The 23212-nt window shown below is 41.0% G+C and overlaps 1 protein-coding gene across 9 annotated transcripts in view; it reads left to right on the top strand.

Annotated features, from left to right (window-relative positions):
- garnl3 (GTPase activating Rap/RanGAP domain like 3) overlaps nucleotides 1-22516 on the top strand; it is a 101636-nt gene extending 79120 nt beyond the window's left edge. For 5 of the 9 annotated variants that reach the window (XM_080875830.1, XM_080875833.1, XM_080875836.1 and 2 more), the window contains 15 exons: nucleotides 5131-5205; nucleotides 5419-5533; nucleotides 5663-5689; nucleotides 5811-5915; nucleotides 6686-6802; nucleotides 8506-8663; nucleotides 8870-9028; nucleotides 9425-9491; nucleotides 9766-9873; nucleotides 10335-10453; nucleotides 10827-10962; nucleotides 13366-13425; nucleotides 16306-16524; nucleotides 19113-19233; nucleotides 19320-22516. In XM_080875830.1, coding sequence (XP_080731956.1) covers nucleotides 5131-5205; nucleotides 5419-5533; nucleotides 5663-5689; nucleotides 5811-5915; nucleotides 6686-6802; nucleotides 8506-8663; nucleotides 8870-9028; nucleotides 9425-9491; nucleotides 9766-9873; nucleotides 10335-10453; nucleotides 10827-10962; nucleotides 13366-13425; nucleotides 16306-16524; nucleotides 19113-19233; nucleotides 19320-19485 — 1752 coding nt within the window. In that variant the 3' untranslated portion in view covers nucleotides 19486-22516. The remainder of the gene's footprint in view (nucleotides 1-5130; nucleotides 5206-5418; nucleotides 5534-5662; nucleotides 5690-5810; nucleotides 5916-6685; nucleotides 6803-8505; nucleotides 8664-8869; nucleotides 9029-9424; nucleotides 9492-9765; nucleotides 9874-10334; nucleotides 10454-10826; nucleotides 10963-13365; nucleotides 13426-16305; nucleotides 16525-19112; nucleotides 19234-19319) is intronic. The other 4 variants (XM_080875835.1, XM_080875837.1, XR_013970854.1 and 1 more) reach the window with 3 other exon arrangements.
- Nucleotides 22517-23212: the final 696 nt, after the last annotated feature.

Consider the following 23212-nt stretch of genomic DNA (forward strand, 5'->3'; position numbering starts at 1 on the left):
GAAGCTTTTCTGTCCCCCACTCGTTACCTGTATGAATGGCACCTGTTTGAACTCATCATCTGTATAAAAGACACCTGTCCACAGCCTCAAACAGTCAGACTCCAAACTCCGCCATGGCCAAGACCAAAGAGCTTTCGAAGGACACCAGGAAAAGTATTGTAGACCTGCACCAGACTGGGAAGAGTGAATCTACAATAGGCAAGCAGCTTGGTGTGAAAAAATCAACTGTGGGAGCAATCATCAGAAAATGGAAGACATACAAGACCACTGATAATCTCCCTCGATCTGGGGCTCCACGCAAGATCTCATCCCGTGGGGTCAAAATGATCATGAGAACGGTGAGCAAAGATCCCAGAACCACACGGGGGGACCTGGTGAATGACCTGCAGAGAGCTGGGACCAAAGTAACAAAGGTCACCATCAGTAACACACTACAACGGCAGGGAATCAAATCCCGCAGTGCCAGACGTGTTCCGCTGCTGAAGCCAGTGCATGTCCAGTCCCGTCTGAAGTTTGCCAGAGAGCACATGGATGATACAGCAGAGGATTGGGAGAATGTCATGTGGTCAGATGAAACCAAAGTAGAACTTTTTGGTCTAAACTCAACTCGTCGTGTTTGGAGGAAGAAGAATACTGAGTTGCATCCCAAGAACACCATACCTACTGTGAAGCATGGGGGTGGAAACATCATGCTATGGGGCTGTTTTTCTGCCAAGGGGACAGGACGACTGATCCGTGTTAAGGACAGAATGAATGGGGCCATGTATCGTGAGATTTTGAGCCAAAACCTCCTTCCATCAGCGAGAACTTTGAAGATGAAACGAGGCTGGGTCTTCCAACATGACAATGATCCAAAACACACCGCCCGGGCAACAAAGGAGTGGCTCCGTAAGAAGCATTTGAAAGTCCTGGAGTGGCCTAGCCAGTCTCCAGACCTCAACCCCATAGAAAATCTGTGGCGGGAGTTGAAAGTCCGTGTTGCTCGGCGACAGCCCCAAAACATCACTGCTCTCGAGAAGATCTGCATGGAGGAATGGGCCAAAATACCAGCTACTGTGTGTGCAAACCTGGTAAAGACCTATAGTAAACGTTTGACCTCTGTTATTGCCAACAAAGGTTATGTTACAAAGTATTGAGTTGTATTTTTGTTATTGACCAAATACTTATTTTCCACCCTGATTTACGAATAAATTCTTTACAAATCCTACCATGTGAATTCATGGATTTTTTTTTTCACATTCTGTCTCTCACAGTTGAAGTGTACCTCTGGTGCAAATTACTGACCTCTGTCATCATTTTAGGTGGGGGAACTTGCACAATCGGTGGCTGACTAAATACTTTTTTGCCCCACTGTATGTCTTCCATTTTCTGATGATTGCTCCCACAGTTGATTTTTTCACACCAAGCTGCTTGCCTATTGTAGATTCACTCTTCCCAGTCTGGTGCAGGTTTACAATACTTTTCCTGGTGTCCTTCAAAAGCTCTTTGGTCTTGGCCATGGCGGAGTTTGGAGTCTGACTGTTTGAGGCTGTGGACAGGTGTCTTTTATACAGATGATGAGTTCAAACAGGTGCCATTCATACAGGTAACGAGTGGGGGACAGAAAAGCTTCTTACAGAAGACGTTACAGGTCTGTGAGAGCCAGAGATTTTCCATGTTTGAGGTGACCAAATACTTATTTTCCACCCTAATTTACGAATAAATTCTTTACAAATCCTACCATGTGAATTCATGGATTTTTTTTCACATTCTGTCTCTCACAGTTGAAGTGTACCTCTGGTGCAAATTACTGACCTCTGTCATCATTTTACGTGGGGGAACTTGCACAATCGGTGGCTGACTAAATACTTTTTTACCCCACTGTATAGAAATCGTGGTATAGTGTTGTAGAAATGACATTGCAGACCTTGAACAAGTCATAGTATTTTTTTTTACATGATTATTGTTCACAAAATCCTTTTTTTGATCAGCTTCTATTGTAGTGAACACTTCAGACTTGAGCTGTAATCAGAGGCTTAATTCAGAAAGAGGAACAAATTGCTGAAAAACATCATTGAGCTTTATACAGCCCTATACACTCCATTTCTCCATATTTGGGCTTTTTTGGTGGGGGCGTATTTACTTTATGGGTCATGTATTTTTGATGTAATTTCCAGGAAACTTTCTAAATGATTTAGCTACTCAAAGAAATTAAAAAGGGTGTTAAAATTTGTCCTACTCATAAGAGAAAAAAGTGCTTCCACAGTTACCAGCTTCTTCTGTTTGATGTTTTAAGAAGAAAAGTAATAATTTGTAAGGCAAGTGAAAAGTAAATGCTAATCGGAGTTGCCTGGGAAGTCAAACAATAATCCTAAACTTAACAGAAAAGGTACCCGAGTCACTTCAGTCTGGTCTTTAGAAATGAAACTGCCTAGCATGGGTTAGTGTATTTCGCTCTATTCTCTTTGTTTCCCTCTAAAAATGCAGATGTAATGAGTGCTGCCTACCACTGCAGGAGAAACTACCCTCTCTCAGTCATTAATGAGGAAGCTCTTTGTACTGATTGGGTTTCAAAGGCTGAATGAACTGAACACCTGCTTGCAGGAGGATAAAGAAGGAATAATAATCTAAGAAGGTCACTGTGTGGCTGATATACCTGATATAATCATACTGGGAAAAAACCTTACAAAGCACCATACATGGCAATGAACCCGGATGACCATTTTTTGTGGGAGGCTGGGAGATAGTGGGTATTTTTGATGTGATCACTCATACAGTTTCAGAGTAATGTGACTGTCAGCATGAGTTAAATTATAATAAATCAATAATTGCCCTCATAAACCGAATACATCAATAATTTTACTACAATTTGTTCTTTCTTCTTTTTTTTTGATCAACTTGAAAATCTATCCAAAGTCCAAAGGTTTGAACTGAGTAGTACTAATAATGCCTTCATCGTCACTCATTGTTTTATAATAGTCTATATGAGCCTTAAAAACTAGACACTAGTTATAACAGCTGTACCCTGTAGAAAAAACCTGTTGGAGGAAATTAGTTTTTAAAGTCAAAACCATTTATAGTCGACTCTAAACGAGCAGCTGTTTATTAATCTTAGTAATTCTCTCTTTTTCTCTTTGTTGTCCTTGTTTCCTTTTCTTTACGTAACTGTTCTATCTCGTTTCTACTGTTCTCGACTTATAAATACAAAGCTTAGGTATCGACGTGCTCTTCTATAAAGCATTAAAACAGTGGAAGACTAACATCTTCGGTCATTGATTGTTCAGTTATTTTAGGGACAAGCCATTTGTCAGCTAAACTGACTCACAGTGGGGTCAGTCACTGTGTTGTGCACGTCGTACACAGTGATGTCATGTTCCCCATTAATGTCTCATAAATCTGAATATGATTTCTCATGGATCTGTTCTGAAGGATGCTTTAGTATGCTGTATGGCTAAGCCACCGCAGTGGTGGTTTGTATTGATCTATGCAGGCATGGTAATGCTTTGTGCAGCTTGGATTGGCACTTTCAGTCAGATGGTTGCAGCTTGCACATTTGTACGAACTGTGTTTGAATTCTGAAACGGCTTTAACCTTTGATGCATTATGACTTTTCTTTTTGTACAGTCACCTTCTTGAGCCGTCACAGATCTCAGAACCTAAATAAGCATGAAAAACAAGCAATGTCAGTCCAAATAGCAGTAATAGAAAACAGCATGCGTATTTCAGCAAGTTAGGGCTCATTTATCTTGCGCAAGGTCCACGAGTGTGAAAGCGTTATTTAAATAACAGATAAATACCGTAAAATGCAATTTCCTCCACAGAGAATGACTGTGATAGATGCTAGCTCATTGGCAAGCTACCTGTTTACAGCTACATGATGGAGCCCAAAAGATAGAAAAATACATACCAGTTCATCAAGGCCTCATAATAGCCACATATAACATCAAAATATATGTTTAAAAAATGCCCCTTTAGTAGCACATAGATTGATCCTGTTTATTGAAAGAACTCAAACCCAGTGGCTGAAAAAGAACTACTTAACTCTTTACCCCTAGATACTAGGGCTGCGCGATTTTGCATGAAATGGCACTGTGTAGCGTTTGTCTAGGGTGTTGTTCATTTTCCTAAATCCCTCGTTTTGCACAGTGTTGATGGGAGCCATATCTTTGGTCAGGTGATAAGTGATAGCCTCCGTAATTTCTTAGTGCCTGCGGGAGTTCGACGTGTATAGGGAAGCGCTGTATAAGGTTCCCGTTATTGATGTTTGGGTGGTTGACCGGGACGGATTTTCTCCTGTCACTTTCTCGTCATCCCTGACGTGCTCTCCGTTGTTTTTTCCCTGCTAATTTTAGCATCACACGGCACAGCTTCTGTATCACGTGGTATAAGGCTCCGCCCTTGTCATTTGTTGAGCAGGAAGAGTGAGCGCTTGTTTTCATGCAGATTACGTCCCGGATCAAAATGCGGTACAATTGTCATCTTTTTTTTTAAAATCGTTGTCATTTGGAAATGAGATCGCACATAAGTATGAATCGAGATCGCGATTTTCTAACGATTAATCGTGCAGCCCTACTAGATACCCTGTTAGAAGCAACCCTCTGATTGGTTCATGTCATATTTCAGCCTGCCTATTGAACAACATGAGTGGATGTGCATCAGAAATGAGTGAGGATGGTCTCTATTCATGCAGGTACCCTAGGGAAATCCATTTATTCTAATGGTCATTGAACCGCATCTTTATTGATATTTACTAAGGCGTCAAAACTTGCCATTAATGATGCAGGGTAGATCGTCAGATCATCTTAATGGGGAAAAGAGTTCAAGAAACAGAAATATCTCAAAAGATGTCTATATTTGTGTAGGTCTGAACTTTATTCTTCATTCTGTCCTGCCTCATTTGAGGTTGGAAAATACAGAGTAACTATAACTCTGTTTATAAAAGAAATCATCGTTACCTCTAACAACCACAGCGGTAAAATGCCACCTTCTCATCGTGGCAACAGCGTTAATTTTATGCTAACATTAGCTACATGGGAGCAAATCTTGATTTCAGATGTCAGACACTGTGGTGATGCAAGACTTCAGACTTCCATCAGTGCAGAATTCAGAGGTGTACGCCGTGTGTCATATCTGATGCCGTTTCTTCCCCAGGCCCTCAAGCTGAAGACCATAGTGAGAGGCGATGCGCCGACTAGCCTCGTCACCACAGGCTTGTGCAGAAAAGAGGTGAGGCTCACATCTTTAAAGCGTCTCACCGCCTTGATCTTAATACTTGAAAGAACCTTTGAATTTTTTGCCGTTACAAAACAACTTCATGTTTGAAATGTTTAAAAAGCACTTAATGAACCCGGGGGGGTTAAATTTATGATTTATTTGTAGTCCTATCAAACCAAGTGAATATTAATCCTATTGTGCGCTGTATCAATATGTGTGTTGCAGCCATGGGAGTCCCAGTTGTTCTGCAGCACATTCCCCTATGATATCGTGTGCGCTGACTCCTGGGGTCAGTCAGTGCTGGTTGCCACAGACGCAGCAGGGGTCATGCTGCTCGATGGTGAGGTCACTAATCAATACGCCCTGTGCCATCTAAATTAAAGCACCCATGCATAATTGTTCAATACTCAGCAGAATGTCGAGAGCAGCAGCTAACATGATGATGGTAATGATGTTGTCCCTCTTTCAGGCCCTGATCCAGCAGGGTTAGGCATTGGTGAGTGACACAATCAATATTTTCTTATTTAAATGCTCTTTCTTTTTTTTAATCCCTACTTGGGGCGGGGATTTTTCAATTTAATTTTCTTTAATCATGTGATTTTTGACTTGTCTTTCAGAGCCACAGAGCCTTCCCCCAGTGCACGTGTTCGACAGAACCATGGTGGTGAAGCAGATGCACGTTCTCGAGCCTCAGGACCTGCTTATCACCCGCACTGACAAAGGTAGGCTTAGACCACTGGGAGGATACTGCTAAGCACTGCCTCCCTGCACATCAGAGATCTCCTGTCATCCTTTGAAATCCTCTTTTTGACTCACAGTACTATTTGGAGCAGATTGTCTTTATGTTTGTTCTTTTTCTTCGCCTTACATTTCATCTGTCTTTTCCTGTGTGCGTTAGTGTGTACACGTTTGCCCACCTCCACTGGTCCGGTGAAAACATCGATCCATCGCCGAGATTTAAGGAAGCTGACCTGCACAGAACGAGTCCCTAAAGGGGTTCTGTGTGCATGTGTATACAAAAGAGTATCTGTTTGTCTGAAGAACCACATAGACTGTGAGAGTGCAGGGGGTTATAAAGTACTAAGAGATATCCAGACAGGCAGACAGATAAAATTAAACACAGGGGGTGACTAAGATTTAAAGGACACACAAGTAGTTCAACCGAGATGTGGCTGTGTACTAACAAACAGCAGTTGGACTTGTCTGATGTTTGCTTTAACTGTGAAAGAATGTAAATGGTTGATCTGCAGATGATAAGCAAGTAGGGATCGTCCAGGTTTGATAGTCATTATGCGATGGCAGGCATTTGTCACGACTGTGTGTGAGCTTTGATGAAGCTTCTGCGAGTGCGCCAGCTTTAAGAAGCCTTCTAGTAATCCTCCTGCAATACCACGCCATTGCATGGCCGTGGGAGGATGCTAAATAAGAGCTAGCAAATTGAGGGTAGCCTTCGTGCAGAAAAAAACAGAAGAGCTTTTTGTTTTGTTTCCAGGAAAGGATGCTCGGCTTTATGTGTTCAGACTCAGCACGATCAAGAAAGGCCTGGAGGAGAGGCAACTAATCAGGGGCAAGTGCGACAGCCGGGAAAACAAACTGGAGAAAACGAAAGGTAACGCACAGGATCTGCAAGAATATGCACACAGTTGCACAGAATGCAAAACAATCCTCACAGTGAAAAAGGTAAATACACTTATGCAAGATAGAAAAATCTGCTTGAATTTGACAGAAGTTGAAAGCATCAGATAGTTCCCCATCCGAACACCTGTGATAAATTTTTTCCCCCTGTTAATACCTTTAGGTTTATTTGAGGATAATATGAGACTACAAAATTGCTCTTTTTGTCAGCATCCTTCAACAGCAGCTCTAGTGTGAAATAGACATGCATGCTTAAATTCAAGCCATCATAAAAATAAATGTAAAAACATTTAAAGAGACATTTCCAAGACATTTAAATGTTGATACATATCAGCTACCTAGCTTAATCGTTTCTGGCATAAAAGGAGCCTGAAATGTACTTCATACATTGGTCATTCACGACTCCTTGGCTTTAAATCTATTATTTCCCCCTGCTGGTAATGCAACTTAAGCATGTGGTGGATTAGTGTGTCTGTTACCCCTTAAGGTGCTTTAAATTGTAAGGTCAAGATGCTAAAATAACACAAGAGAAAATCCCAATAATCAGGCAACCCATTGTAAGCAAGCATTCGGCGACAGTGGGAAGGAAAAACTCCCTTTTAAGAGGAAGTAACCTCCGGCAGAACCAGGTTCAGTTGGGAGTGAGGGGAGGGAGACAGGAAAAAAGGCATACTGTGGAAAAGAGCTAATTTGGTGATGAAACCTCTTACATTCAGATCAACGTTAAAACCTATTTTAAGACAGATTGGATCGACTGATAGCATCTCGCCATGCTCCTTGGGAACCTACTTCTCCACTGGCCTCTGGCAGGTGTTGCTTACTATCACACTCCAATGTAGCTCCAGAGCTACAGCCACCCCATAAATGTGGAAGAATGTGGTGGCTTAAGTAACCAGCACAGCTTGAAGTAAACAAGTAATCTAATTAGCATCTGTAACGACATAAACTTCTGCAAATTAACACATTTGATTGTTTTGCTATCAATTGCATGAATGTGGAAATGAAAGAGAGATTCAGTCAGCTGCATTAGGCACAAACCTAGGGGAGGAGTCAGAGAGAAACTCTGGGTTTGTTAAAGAAAATCTGCCAGCGAATAGAGTCTGTGAATAGCCCAGGGATTAGGGAATCCTCATCTCAGGGTTAGCAAACTCTGTTTTCTGGAACAGGCCTGTGCTTCATCATATTAGGCGCAGCCAAAGCCACAGTGCTGGCCTGAGATGGACATATGAAGAAATCCATGCCAAGCTGACAACAGCTCAATACAAGTAGAAAAATTTGGAAAACAAGCTTTTCGAGCAGATTGAAACCTGAGCTTTTGGCTTACAGACATAAAAAAATGTCTTTGAGCTGTAAATATTGTTCATCTGTACAAATGTTCCTAAAGAAGTAAACATCTACATTTCTGACCTGTTGAAGGATTATCTGAATATGTTTATGAGGTTGTTTACAAGGTTAACAAGTATCTAATCAATTCTGAAGTGCAACCTTAATGAATCTCCTTTTTACAGTGTACACACAAATACACACACAGTGTTATATCCACTGGTGTCATGCCAGCTGTCTGAGCGGCATGCATTGATCTGCGGGACGATGCCAGGGAACGACACCTGCAGCAGTAAACATCCATTATAGTTTCCATCTCTTTGTCAGCCTCCCCTCTCATCCGCTTTGTCCTAGGTTGCCATTTGTACTCTATTAACACCCACCACGGCTCAGAGCTGAGGATAGTAGCAGCCATCAGGAACAAACTCCTCCTCATCACCAGGAAACATCCGCGTTTCAGCGCCGTCGCCACAGGAGCGGATTCTCCAGTGGAGGAGTTTCAGTACATACGGGTAAATCAAAGTCCACATGAGCAAAGAGAAGGTGGAAAAACAGCATATGAATCAAGCATGCACATTGTATTCAATACCCAAATGTAATGGGGGCTAAAAAAAGAGTCTAATTATCTATCAAACAGAAGAGGGTGAAAGAAGAACGAAGACAGGAGTGTAAAAGTAAAGAGTGCTAATGTTAACCACGTGTACCACGCTCCCATTAGGAGATCTGTCTGTGCGACCCGCCGGTGGTGATGTCGCTGGTGGACGGTCCAACCGGGGAAAATGATAATATGATTTGTGTGGCCTACAAACATCAATTTGACCTGATCAATGAGAGCACTGGAGATGCCTACCGGCTTCATCACGCAGAGGCCAACAGGGTGAGGCACACAGGCACACACACACATATTAGCGGCTTTCTCTTTGCTTTCTTGCATTTCTATGTGATGTTTATTGAAGCCAAACGGGACTGAAACCTTTAGTTAGCGGCTTTATTTACCTGCTGATTACCAGCCTGCTTGGGTGAATCAAACATTGTCATTCTCAGCAGGGAGAAATGGATGAGCAGGCTGTAGGATGAACAGCTGCCTTAATAAAGCATCTCATTCTGCTTTCTATTTAGAGAAGAGTAAATCTGTAGCTGACATGCAGTGTATCTTCTGTATTGCCCTGAGGGTGCTGACCTGACATTATTTGTTAAAAACAGTGTCTCCTATTTGACCTTTCGCCTCTGAACCGTCTTTGATTTCACTAAACTGACTTCTTTGTGCCTGCAGGTAAATTTTGTAGCGGCCATTGATGTGTATGAAGACGGGGAGGCAGGTCTGCTGTTGTGTTACAACTGTGAGTGCCCCCCACCACCATCCCTCTCTTGACTCCAGACATTTCAGATGTTGTGTAATGTCGGCTATCTGCCTTTTTCCTCTGCGACTGGAATAAAAATAATTGCACAGAGACAGCTCCAGAATATTAAGAGTGAGGGAGCTTTTTATCCCTCTGCTTCAGCTATATAAAAGGACAAAAAGCTGTCTGCCCTCTTCGACTCACAATAAAAGGCTGCTGTCGATCGTGGTGTAACATAAATACCTTTAACCTGAATCCTGTGTGTCTTTTGCAGATATTTGTTACTATAAGAAAGTTTGTCCGTTTAACGGCTCCACACCGATGATCCAGTCCAACACCTCGGATTTCCACTTCAGCTGGAACCAGATGCCTAATGCTATTGGTAGGTTGCCACGGCAACAGTTCTCGGGGCCCCACCCTGCCCATTGCCGCTGAGCTTCGTGTCACCATGGAAACGTCATGTGTAATCACAAGCATCCGACTGGCCCAAGTGATTACTTGTGCGTGTGTTTCTGTGTACGTTTTATTATTAACACAGAAGGTGATGAAAATTTAAAAAAAAAAAGCTGGTGCTAAACCAGTAACCCTGGCACTGCTCATAACAAAATGCTGCCCCTCTGGCCTCCTGTGCATCCGTAATGTGTCCTGCTTTAATATGCACATAGACACTAAAGCCAACAGTGCAGAGTAATCGCACAAATGTATTAAAACATGTGGAACATCTTCAATTTAAAATCAGCTCACACCACTGGCATATAAAACAGTAATTTTCATAATTTAAAAAAAGTAATCACACCCTTTTGATATAGTATGCTGGATCTTATCCTCCTGGTGTCTTTGCAGTTTGTGCATTTCCTTACATCCTGGCCTTCACCACGGACTCCATTGAGATTCGACTAGTGGTCAATGGCAATCTTGTGTACACAGCAGTGGTCCCGGAGCTGCAGCTGGCTGCTTCGCGGGTCTGTATAAATGACAACATATACACCCACTGAACAAGAATCCTCAAGTTTGTGAATTTAGTTTCACTGTCAGGCTTCACTCAGTTGTAGAAGAAGATGTCTGGGAGCTCTCATTTCAATCCATCTTTATTATCCCTGTGGGAAATAAGGCTGGTAATCTGCATGGCTGCAAAAGCAATAATACAACTATGATTTATACACTCCGATAATTGCAAACAGAACAGTGCGCCTGAGATCCAATGATTCATTCTGATTCTTTGTTCTTTCTTTTTCACCTGCTGCTTCAAACCTTTCTGTTTTCCTGCCTTCTCTGCACGTCCATCATTTCCCTCTCATTTCCCTCTCTGCTTGCATCTGCTTTTTCCACCCACAGTCAGACATTTATTTCGTTTCATCGGCTCCAGTGAGCTCAGCCTCCAACTGCAGTTCGAGAGACACCAGTTCCCAGAGTTCCCCACAGACGCCCACCGGCTATGAGATGCCCATGTTCCCCTCGCCGCTCGGCGATGGTAAGACCCACACAGGATGTTTGACTTTGGAGTCTCTCTTAGCTTCAAGCGCTGCAACATTTGTGTACGTTAGTTCAGGTTGATAACCTGCAGTTTTCTGTGACAGTAAGTTTTTCTTTAATCACTTCTGCCATCATCTTTTTTTTTTATGAGAAACATTATAATGTCCTCATTGCTGGGTATTTAGAGTAGCAGTAGACAAATAGGTATCCTGTCAACGGCCCTTTAACCCCTAATTTTACTTACAAATGTGGTTACTTTTATTTATTACCGACCTTCTTTCTTACAATTATTTCAGAGAAAAAGTCATTCATTCAACAAATTTTATGCTTAAAAAATGACTTTTGCGGCACTTAAACATGAGGTAGAAAGACTTAGGTGCCTTTGTTTAATTATCTTTGTTACCAAGCCAAAACCGGTACAAAAATGTTGCCTGTTGGTGTGTTCAAGGACCTACTCATAATCTGAAACTTTGCTTTAGATTAAATTTGCTAATCTATGTTGAAGGGCAGGGATGGGATGTCAAAAACGTATTTTACATTGTGAACCAAATACATCCCACTTTGATCTTAAGTGGGCCGGACAGAAACCCTTTCTGTTAGTGTAAAGAACTTTAACTACACATTTAATCCCTGGAATAGTTTAATATAAGAAAAAGGAGTGCAGTTTCAACAACACATCTCAGTTTTTCTATATGATATAGAAATGTTGCTGTTGTAAATAAAAGAAATCTGGAAAACCTTTGGCTTAAAGTGTAAGAAATGTGTAAAATGGCCTAAAACATTCTGGTTCTGTCATTGCCCTTTATTTGTAAACCCACTGGGGAAAAAACAAAAAGAGAATTTCCTGTCGGTTAATTATTTATATATTCATATATTTTCTTTGGTGTATTATGCCCATGGGGGAGGTCTTTATCACGCTCCAAAACCTGTGGAAATATAGTTAAAACTCCAAAATGTATGCCTTTTTATTCCTTCACATTGTTAAAATTGCCCAGTGGGTCAGATTGGAGTCTGTGTCTAATTCCGGCCCTCAGGCCTTATGTTTGATACCTCTGTTGTAGGAAACAGACAGATAAGCACAGCGAGTATTGCAGAATATGCCTTCTTTTATTTCATTTAAACACTGTCTTTAAAAAAAAAAGACCAACACTTACAAAGTGTTATTCTGCCTTGTAACCCTCTGTGACTCCTCTTTGTCATTTTTATTGTTTATTTTTCCAAGATTTCTTTTTTAAGGTTGACTGCGTATAAAAATGCTGTAATTACTGAAGAGGTAATGCAATATTTTGTTAGATCTCTTGAACTGAAACTGAAGATCTGCACTTCAGTCACATCTTGATTGTCCATCATGGTGATGTATGGAGGGAAAATTACAAAACTGTCTAAATACTGACAGATCTGGCTGTAAATCATATTTATTCTACTAAAGTTTCACTCCTTATTTTCCCACTGGTTGTCCACCACACTCTCCAGTGTTTCTGTCTCAGACCTGACAGTTTGAGAATCCCTTTTTTGTTTTAAGGTTGTCACCAGGCAGTGAACTCTTGAATTTTGGAGGATCCTTGAACACACCCTTTTTCAAAACAGGCATCCACATGGCCTCCCGTTCATTGACATACTGCCAAGAGATCAAGGGGACAAACTTTTTACTGAGATACGACGTTCCTTACTTTCAAGCATCATATGATTTTATACCCATATGTAGTATGAGGTGTATGGAAAAAAGCTTGTACCTTAGCTAAATGTGATTTGTAGTTGAAGGACAAGAACATTTAAAAGCATCATTGTGATCTTTTCGATTGCGAATTATAGTTACAATATAATTACAATATAGCACGCACACTCTCCCAGACATCTTTCATTGTATGTTTGACCATTTAATACACACACCCCCACCAGCACCACCGCCTCCCCATCCTGCTGTTCCTGATCTCCTCCAGATTAATACAGCTTGTACAAGATTGTCATTCACTGTCTGTCAGCTGACTGATGGACAGTGCAGTCTAGCTGTTAAAGACACACAAAGGTTTCCATGTAAGTCTGAACTGCAGAAAAGAGTGAGACTTAGGAAAAATAAAAAGCTTGTGTTCCTGCTGCTGCTGCACCATCCAGGCAGTCTTTTCCTGATGGAAGTGGGTATTTACAGGTTCCATTAAAGCTAACGGGGAGGAAGGTCTGGCTGTTGCTGCTGCAATTAGTCAAGTGCAGGATTTCTGCTTATGTATGTCATTTTTATTAAAGGAATTCTCTTTTTTTTTGCAAATAATTCTGCATTACTGGAAGATGTAGGCATAATAGAGAACCTACTATGTATGTGTGTGGGTGTGTGCGTGTGCTCCTAAATGTATGTTACTGTGTGTGTGTTCAGTTTGTGTAACCCTCTTCTTCATCCCTGGTTCAGATTCTATACGGATCCCCTATGGTACCAAGCTTTCCCTGTACATGTCTAAGGATGCTGAAGGTACTTTAGGATTCTCCCACAACTTGTCCTCTGTCCATAAAAACACTCATAACGCTGCCCTACTAACATGCACGTGCACCCAGAGTGTATCACCCCTGTCTGCTCCGAAGCAGCATGTTGACTTGAACGTTGGTTGAATGTTAAGTGAACATTATGTCTTCCCCACCCCCACTCACCCCCCTTTCTGTCTGCCGACTAATTAAAGCATTAGCGCGAGGGGAGAATGAGAAGGGAGAAAGGAAGGTGCTAGAGCTCAAAGTACAAAAGTGAGGCAGAGGTGATGAAGATAGAGAGTTATGAAATTACCAGGAAGGGGGGGAGGAAGAATAGGTATGCAGGCAGTGTGAGCGGAAAGGGAGGGGTTATGGAGGCTTTGGGGGGTGCAAAAAAGGAGCAAGAAAAGGGAAAGAGGGAAGGAGAAGACACGTCTGCTGCAGCATGATTTACAGATTGCACTGTCACCATGGAGACTTTTGTCAGCCCTCTTTTTCGATCCAAAGTAGTCCAAACAGCGGTGCTACAGTCTGATGGTGGGTGGGTGGTCGGGCGGGGTGTTTGGAGAGTGGAGGGGTGGAGAAAGGTGGAAGGGTGCTGACAAAAATCCCATCCTCTTAACTGCCTGTGCGCCTGCCGTATCTGCTCCTTGGGAAGGTTTTCATCTGACGTAATCACATCAGTGATGCGAGCAAGATGTCACTGATGTGGCTGCTAGCCACCATCCACCTCCACTGGCTTAAAGACGCCACGTTGTTCTGATGAATTTGACTCTGTTTAGTACTAAAAACATCCCTGACAACTGTTTATTTGATTTTTGATTTTTTTTTGCCAGTGTGCAGGAGTGTGACACTTCCCCTGGTCCAGAAACGCATGTGGAATATATTGATCTCTGCAATTATATATTCCAAATACTTGCATGCCTTGCCGCATCTTTGGCTATTTCCTTTTGCCGTCGGACGACACAGCGGCAAGTGAGAGCTGATCTGTAACAGCACTAACACAGTGTACCTGTCAAGCATCAGCAGTGACCCTTTGTTTTTCACAGTGGCTCTTTAACTCTCCTCTCACCCGCTGACATTTCAGATGAGACAGACCCTTCCTTTTTTTTTGCAGCATAGTCTCTGCCTCGATTCACTCTCATTCACTATCACCAGCCTGCCTCATCGGAGCAGTGTGCAGTTTCTGAACTCCAACACTGCTCCCAAGTGGAATGGCTGGGCACTGCCAGTGGGCACACTGCAGCTTTGCGGGCAGATTGTGTCACTTGAAAACTTCCAAACATCCATTCAATGCATCTCGAGCAGACTTTGTTGTCTCTGTTGAATAATAGATGGCCTGCTATAAATGTCTACTGAACAGTTACATTAGCTCGCTGTTGTAAGGAAGATTAATTTTAAGACTGCGTGCTGTTTCAATAAATAGCGCTATAAATATAAATGTTGGTTTAAAATGGAGCACTGTAACAAAAAATAATTTCCCCCAGGGATCAATAAAGTATTCTGATTCTGATTCTGAAATCACTTTAAAGTGGCTTCATTTAAATGTGGATGTTTGATTCTGTTGTATCAGCATTCATAGAGTCCTAATTATGTACAGAATTAATATTACAGCTGACTGTTTTGCAACGCATGCCACATGTGATGTCATAGATGTTTTACTGCGCTACGAAAATACAAAAGTTAAAGACTTGATCAAGCTGTGTCACCTTTGCTTTTTCAGGTTTTGTAAGCTTTTGCTTTTGCTGTCATTATCTGTTTTTTACTGGTCCTTACTGGTGCATTCAAAGACTTTTATTTCCAGTGAAATAAAATTATTTCTTATTATACCTTTACAAAATCGACAACATGTTGGAGTTGGAGTGGCTGGCACACAGAATGCAAGAGCAATGTTAATAAGTTGAATCTTTGAGAGTCCCTGAATGCACCGGAAAGGCGGAAATATGCCTCTAGAGATTATATACAAGATAGATGCCAATATTTACATGTCTGACGCCAGTCCCTGGTTATTTCAAGTGTGTTTAGTGTAAAGATTACAAATGTGCATCTCGTGTAATGCCGTTCGCTGCATTAGAGTCTCAGAGGTAAGAGTATGTTTCATAATACCCAACAGCAGAATTTCAAAAAAGCCTAATCTTTGAGTCAGGTGAGAGTTTTGGAGTATCCTAAAGCTGCACTGAAAATGCTTGCAGATGATATGTATGTGAGTGTGATGTATTGTAAATTTAGTTCAAGTTAATATATAGTGCATATATTAGTGATCCTAATATATATAGCCTGTGCAAAAGGCTTGAGCCAGCCCCTCATTTCTTTATATTTTACTAGGAAATGGGAAGTGTTTGAAGAAATCTATGCATACCATGATGAAATATGCCAAGGTTTGAGTCAAGTGGAACTAAAGAAAGACAATCTGGCCCTGAAAAGCAAACCACAAAGAAATGTGGGATGCTTCAAAATCTTTGCACAGTACTGTATGAGAGGTAGAAATTTGGAAACCACTAATGTAGTCACATGTTAATGTTTTACCACCTGGGTTTTTGTACAGATTTTCAAAAAAAAATCAAGAGCACAGGCAGCTCTTTCCCTCTGTTTATCATCTTTACGTTAAGCTAAGCAGTAGCTTCCCAGTGGTAACTTATGCAGCCAAATAGTCAAAAATAAAGTATTTAATTTTCATTGCACTGCCATACAAAAGTGTTGAAATATTGATAAAAATAAAAGGTTCAATTGCTAGTTGTAAAATCTGAAAATATATGGTATGTTTTTGAATTTCTAAAGAACTAAAGCCAAGCCTTCTTTCTTTTTTTGTTTTCATTTTGTGTGCTCTCATGTCATCTACCACAATTGTTCTTCCTCACTGCTACCTCTTCCTCTGGCTTCCTCCTAGGTGAAGCGACATGCAAACACATTTTTAAGATCCCTCTGTGTAACTTGGTGGGCCGCAGCATCGAAAGACCCCTGAAGTCCCCTCTGGTCAACAAAGTGCTGACGACACCAGCCCCCACCATGGTGGCCCCAGCTCCCCTCATCTCTGCAACACACTCGCTTTCCTTATCCCGCATGGAGATCAAAGAAATAGCCAGTCGCACACGGAAGGAGCTGCTGGGTAAACGGAAAAATTATTTTGCACCATATAGGAAATTTAAGTTGTTTTTATGGAACTAGTGCCCACTGGTGCAGTTTTGGATTATCCCTCACATACCTGCTCCTTCATGGTACGGCTACATTTGAGCATACTTGCAACAGCAAAGCTACATGACGTGATCACAGTCAGTCAAAAACACACACAGAGATTCCTTTATTTTTAGTTAGATCTAGTTGTCGTCTCTGTGTTTCATTCTAAAATCTTCCTCAAAAAAGCTAATTCCACAAACACATTTTGGTTTGCAAGAACAGCTATATAGAATCTCAACAGGCTCCTATTAAGAATCTTTTATCTGTTTATTTATTCATTTCTGGTTGTGTTGTTTCAGTTATTACATTATATGTGGTATCTTCGATGTCTAAGGCAGGACAGGCAGCCATTGCCCAACTCCTTGTGAGTGGTTCATGTTCATTGATCAGTAGCTGTTGATCAGTGATCAAGAAAGTGACCTCACAGCCTCCCAGTGGAAAGGCTACGTCCAGATAAACAGAATCAACTTTCTGGGAGACATCACTGTGCTAATTCTAAAATCTTTGAAGTACTCTCCAGTATTGGTCTCAGATGCTATTGCTGTCACAGTCTGGCGAGGGCAGACTGTATGAATTGAAAAAGGACCCAAAACGCAGACGCCAAGGAACAGGGAACAGAACTTGAAATGTTAACAAAAGGCGAGCCGTTTAATAAGGCTAGTAGAAGAGGTACAAACAAAGGGCAAGGCAAACTGAAGCAAAATTAACACAAACCTAAACTGGGGAATCTAAACAAGCAATAAGAAAAACCTAGGCAAGAAACTTGGAAGCATGGCATGGGAAACATGGCGTGGACAACAGACGACCTGACAATCACACACTGAAAACAGAGGACTTAAATACACAGGAGGTGATTAGGGGAAGTGGAGACACATGAGGAAACAGCTGGCACACATGAACATAATGACGTCACAGTGGGAGAGTAAAACTGAACATGATGAACACAGAACACCAGACCTCTTCACAATAAAACAGGAAACATAATGAGACATAGACATGACAACCCGAACTTGACAACGTAAGACACAGACATGAAACGCATGAAGAGCAGGGGAGATTTAACATGGTTGGAAACACGAGGGGAAAATAATAACTAGAAACACTTAGGCATAATAATACAAACTTGATAACATAAGACACGCAGCATGAAACACGAAGGGTGAGGGGAAGCTTAAATACAGGGGAAGAAAACACAAGGAGTCTAATAACCAAATGAACTTAGATAACCTAATGAACAAAATAAACTCAAACTTAAAACGCTGGGTCAAGAGACCCAGGACCATGACAATTGCAGTTTAGTGGCTCAGTCACAATAGAGCAAAGATATGATATAAACCTCCTTGCAACTACTAAAAATTGGTGGTTGCCCAGTGAGTCCATTGAATATTTTGAAATTTAGCAGCCGATTACAAGTAGTTGCACTGACCAACTGGTAACCCAGAGGTTAAGAATGCAAAACCCACAACCTGTAGTTGACCACACAGTGATTGCACAGGTTCCCTGGAGACAGATTGGCAACAGGTTGTAATCAGTGTGAGTCAGTCTGGACACATCATCTACGTGTGTGTTTTTAATAGCAGACCTGCCTCAACTGGTTTCCAGCTGGTTGTATTCTGGTTATATTCCTATATAAAAGCACCTGTGTCATTTTGCAGTTAAATTGCTGGATTCTGAATGTAAATAGTTAATGTGAATTTCTGTTAAATGTTACATTTCTGTGTATGTAGTTGGCGACACATTTGTGATTTTCAACGATTTACAGTTAATCGTATCATACAGTTTCCAAGCTGACCTTATTCAGTCACAAACTGATAGCAGACTGACTTCGACTTATTGCTGTTTTCTAACTATCTTGATGCACCAAAGTTGCTTTCAAGACGTGAACTGTGGTTAAAAGCAGCACTCAAAACCACAGAGATCACACAGTTACATTCATTTTGGTTGTGCAGCATCTCTAACTACTGTTTTCGCCAGCGAGACTGTAGCATTAGAGACTATATCTGAGATATGAAGTCACCACATGGCTTTACACATTTGGCTTTGTAGGAGAAGATCCCAAACAATGTGTACCTTCCAATTCTGAAGTAGACCTGTTTTGGGTGTTTTTTTTAACATAGGCAAAAAGCAAAAGTTTGATATTTGGAAAAATGTGCTTATTGGCCTTCCTGTTGTGTGAGGAGATTCATCCCACTGTCATGTGGTACTTTTACACTAAATGTAAACTTACAGCAACATTAGCTTAACATATGGAGAAACATTTACTCTTTTGTCTAAAGAAGCCATTTCTATCCGTCCCCACCTTCAAATACTTTCAAATTTCATATTCATATACTTTGGATTTATTAAACTGAAAAGTTTAAAAAATTAAATGAAATCCAAGAAAATTACTACTTTTGGTTTGAAATCATCTAGCTCATAATTATAAATGGGATATCGACCATCCTGCTCTCAGAAGGAAGGCAAAAAAAAGCATATTTCTGAGTTTTCCAATGCATTTTCCATTGTCTCCTACCAACAAAGGCTTGACAGAGGAACCAAGTGGGAAATCAGACAGCGGATCAGTGAAACAGAGAAAGATGAGCAAAAAGAACACAGAGGACGAGCCCAAAGTACGAGCGCTGACGTCCACAAACAGCGACAGGTGATAAATCTGAACAGCAGCTGCACGTTTGATGTTTGCTTAATGCTAGCTTGAGCTTGAGACATGAGTCTTTCTGTGCACAACAGGCTAGCCTCACAGTCCAGCGAAGTGGATCAGGATGTCCAGCTGCACTGTTCATCCAGTTCGGAGGCGGAGCCAGAGAAGGCGGTGCTGCAGCCAGAGAGCCCGCCCCTTACCAGTGCGTTCTCCCTCTCCACATCCTTCGAAGAAGATGTCTTGGACCTAAAGTGAAGACAATCCCATCGTGCACTTCTCTGCCCGCCCACTTCTGTACTGTCACCTTTACTCTGTTGTTTTGGTTGGTCTTCTTTTCTTTTTTGTTTTTTTCTGTTGTTGAGCTCTGATACCTTGGCGCTTTTTCCTACATACCCTGGGATTCTGAGCCCCCGTTCAGCGGACGAGATGGGTGCAGTGGAGGTTTGAAGTCATGTTTGTGTGCGTGTGTGACTTTTTTCATGAGCAGTGCCCCCCCCCTCAGCCGCCGTGTGTCAGCTGTTTGTGTCGCCCCGCAGCAGATAACCCAAAGAGGTTGCGTAAGATGCCGTGGTGCATTCAGACTTCTGCAAGAGCTTTGAGATGCCGGTTTGATCCTAAACCACAAACTGAATGTAAATCTGTGCACCAAGGCATGAGAAAACTCTCTGCATTCTCAACTCCCTCTGACGTTGCAAGAGCTTATGTGTTGTATATTATGTGATTATTTCCGATCCACTTTCAAGTATTGTATGATATGCATATGTGTACATCTGTTTATACACAAAAGTGCACACATGCAGGCGTATATGCCTGTCTGGCTTGTGATGCATATTTATAGATATATTATAAAAATCAATTTTATTCCCATATTTAGTAAAAGTATGATTTTTGATTTTATGCTCTGCACATTTTCGCCCATATTGTTCCCCTTATCTGTCGTAAACAGGTTCGACAGACCTGGAAGAAGTCTCCCACAAGTGCCGTCTGCCACTGTCCTCCATTCAAGTAGACGTCCAACAGCCACCAGATTTTGGTGTCTGTCAGTAGCAGCCATGATTGTAGTCCATGTTCGATTACAGTGGTAACCAACGACTGCAATCAGCTCGGGTGATTTCACTTGCTGGTGGCAAAATCTCAAAGGCACATGCACAAATCATTTTATCCCATAACAAAGACCTGACCTTAAATTTGCATGACTTGCAAGTGTTGTGTTTTTTGCAGCAAAGAAATCACTTCTTTGGAAACAGTGCGATCTGTAACATGATACCAAATTCCGAACAAAGTAAAGAAACAACAAACTGAGACAAGAAAAAAAAAGTACAGGAGTATCTATAACAAGACGGTGGCTAGATGGATAGAGGAGGGATGATAAAAACAAAACCAAAAGTGTGAATTACTTTTACTTTGTCTTTTTCTGTGTGTGGAATGAAAAAGTCTTTTATTTTGTAGAGTAAAATGTGCACTTAGTTAAAAGATAGTTTTATCTTTAGGAAAAATTAGACTTTTACTGAACTAAAATTAAAGCCTAAATGAAACTAAGAATTTTAACAGTGCAAAACAAAACATCTCATTAAAAAATACTAAATGTATTTATACAATTAGTATATTTGGAAAGCATAACCATGTTAGCGCTGTTTAAATCACTGAGTCTAATTTGGAACTTCAAGGCCCAGAAGCCCTGCTGATTTTCACCTCGAGGTCCAGAAATACACTGATTTACAGCTGGGGTTATCGGTTAGGGGATAACTCACTGCAGCACACGGTTAAATTCACAGTTTAGATATCCTTTCCTTACTGAGTGTAGAGGTTTATGATCAGATTGTTAATTGGCTGCCCATCTGGAAAATCTTTTGTTATTGTCATACAGATAAAAATCTAGTCCATAAATTTGGAGGGCTCAAAAGAGACTGATAAGTCTCTAATATTACATATGCTCTAAAAACAATCCTTCATTTCATTAAACCCTCTCGGCCTTTTAAATGTCTCCTCATTTTATACTCCACACATTCAGATTACAGAGTAAAGCAATCCATTAAAAATAAAACCACTAATGCTCAGTTACTGTAGAGTTGACAACAGGGAAACATCAGTATCTACAATGGCTCTTATTATTACATCAGTCTGGGATGCCAAACAGCTAAGGATGCACCACATCAGCTAAAGGGTGACATTCCACATGATTAAACCCAGCTTGAGCACCTTTGGGCGTTAGAGCAATCATAAAAATAATTCTGAGAGCAGAAACTTGGCAAGTGAGAGTGCATGGTTTTAAAAAAGGTCAAACATGGTCAAACAAACTTTGTGTAATTACTGTCACAGCCAGAGGAGGGAGACAAAACTTAACCACCACAGGTTCAACATGGGAAACCTCCACATCTGTACCATCCACCCCACTTGTGATGTAAATGCACCTCCAACACTAATAACCTTTATCAGGATTACTTTATCTAGAAAAAGTTTCATACAGAATCTCACAATCCGTTCTAACACAAAGGGTCAACTACACTTCTCATTTAATTTTAGTAAGAATCCACTTTATAACACCTAATTACAGCACTGAAAAGGTTAAATGGTGCTTTGTGTCAATGTAAAAGCTAATCAAAGTGACAGTAATACAAAGGGAAATGTTTGGCAAAGGTGACTAGCCTGATGTAGGTGTTAGTGCATCTCTGTATGCTTGTTTCACATCATAGCAGCCTTCAGATTGAGCATGAGCCTCTTCTTTTCTCATTTCTTCACACCTTTGCTCTGTTCTCCTGCCTGCCTCTGCGTGAATCCCTCTAACAGCAAAACGTAACTCAGAAAAAGGGGTAGAGGAAGAAGAAGAAGAAAGAGGAGGAAGAGGAGGAGGAACCGGGATGGATTTTTACTCTTCTTTAGTGTCTAAATGAGGGTGGATGACTCGGGGAATGCTGCTTCTCCCGCTTTGCGTTGTTACGATTCCTTCTGTATTTTTGTCTTTAGTTTCTACCTCCCCTTGGCATTTTTACTGTTTTGTTTGTTTTGGTTGGTATTTTAGTTTGTTTTGGGGGGTTTTGTATTTGAATCTATATTTACTGTTTAGACTGTTGCTGAACCTCTCTGTGATATCAAAATGACAGAAAATTGACAAAAAAAACACCAAGTGTCTTAAAATATTGTATCGCCATCGTTTTTAATGCCAAGTAATACTTGTAAATGTTTGTGTATCAAATGTGGCCTCAAAGGAAACTGAACTATATTATTATTAATATTAATATTATTTGAGCAGTTATTTTAAACAAGTGCTGTAGACCACTGCTGTGAAAGTAGTTGATTTTGTTCATTGATATGTAATAAATATTTATGAAATTTCTGTTGGGTGGTTTCTTTGGCTTACACACACACACACACACACACACATAGATATAGATATATGCAGGCTGAAAGCAATGTAAGTAATGTTAAGGTTAAATGCCAACATACATTTCTGCTTTAACTCTCTTTTCTGTAGCTGACTGAGTCATAGGTCTGGGGTTGTTTATTCATGAGTTGTTTAAATGGAGCATTTCTTTCTGTTTGGATTTTTAACCCAGCAATAATCTGATTATGAGGTTCAATGTAAATGTTTACCTTTGTAGTACATTGCGAAGTACACACAACTACCAAAGCCCAGCAGAACACCGATACTAGCATCACACCACCTTTTACTCACTTGCCCTTTTCAACGCCCATCACAACGTGGCTGCTGAAGTTGAAATTGAGCATTAGAATGGGAATGACATGACTCCTGGTGCTGGACTGTTCTCAGTATTTCAGAAACTGCTGATCTGGTGGGATTTTTCTGCACAACCAGTTCTAGGGTTTACAGAGAATTGTTGGGAAAAGAGAAAATATCCAGTAAGCAGCAGTTTTCTGTGCGATTACGGCTGATGTTAGAGGTCAGAGGAGAATGGCCAGACAGCATGGAGATGATAGGAAGGCAACAGTAAGTCATACCAAGGTATGCAGAAGAGAATTTCTA

This window comes from Rhamphochromis sp. 'chilingali', assembly GCF_963969265.1.
Source record: "Rhamphochromis sp. 'chilingali' genome assembly, chromosome: 2".
In the NCBI taxonomy this organism is placed as follows: Eukaryota; Metazoa; Chordata; class Actinopteri; order Cichliformes; family Cichlidae; genus Rhamphochromis; species Rhamphochromis sp. 'chilingali'.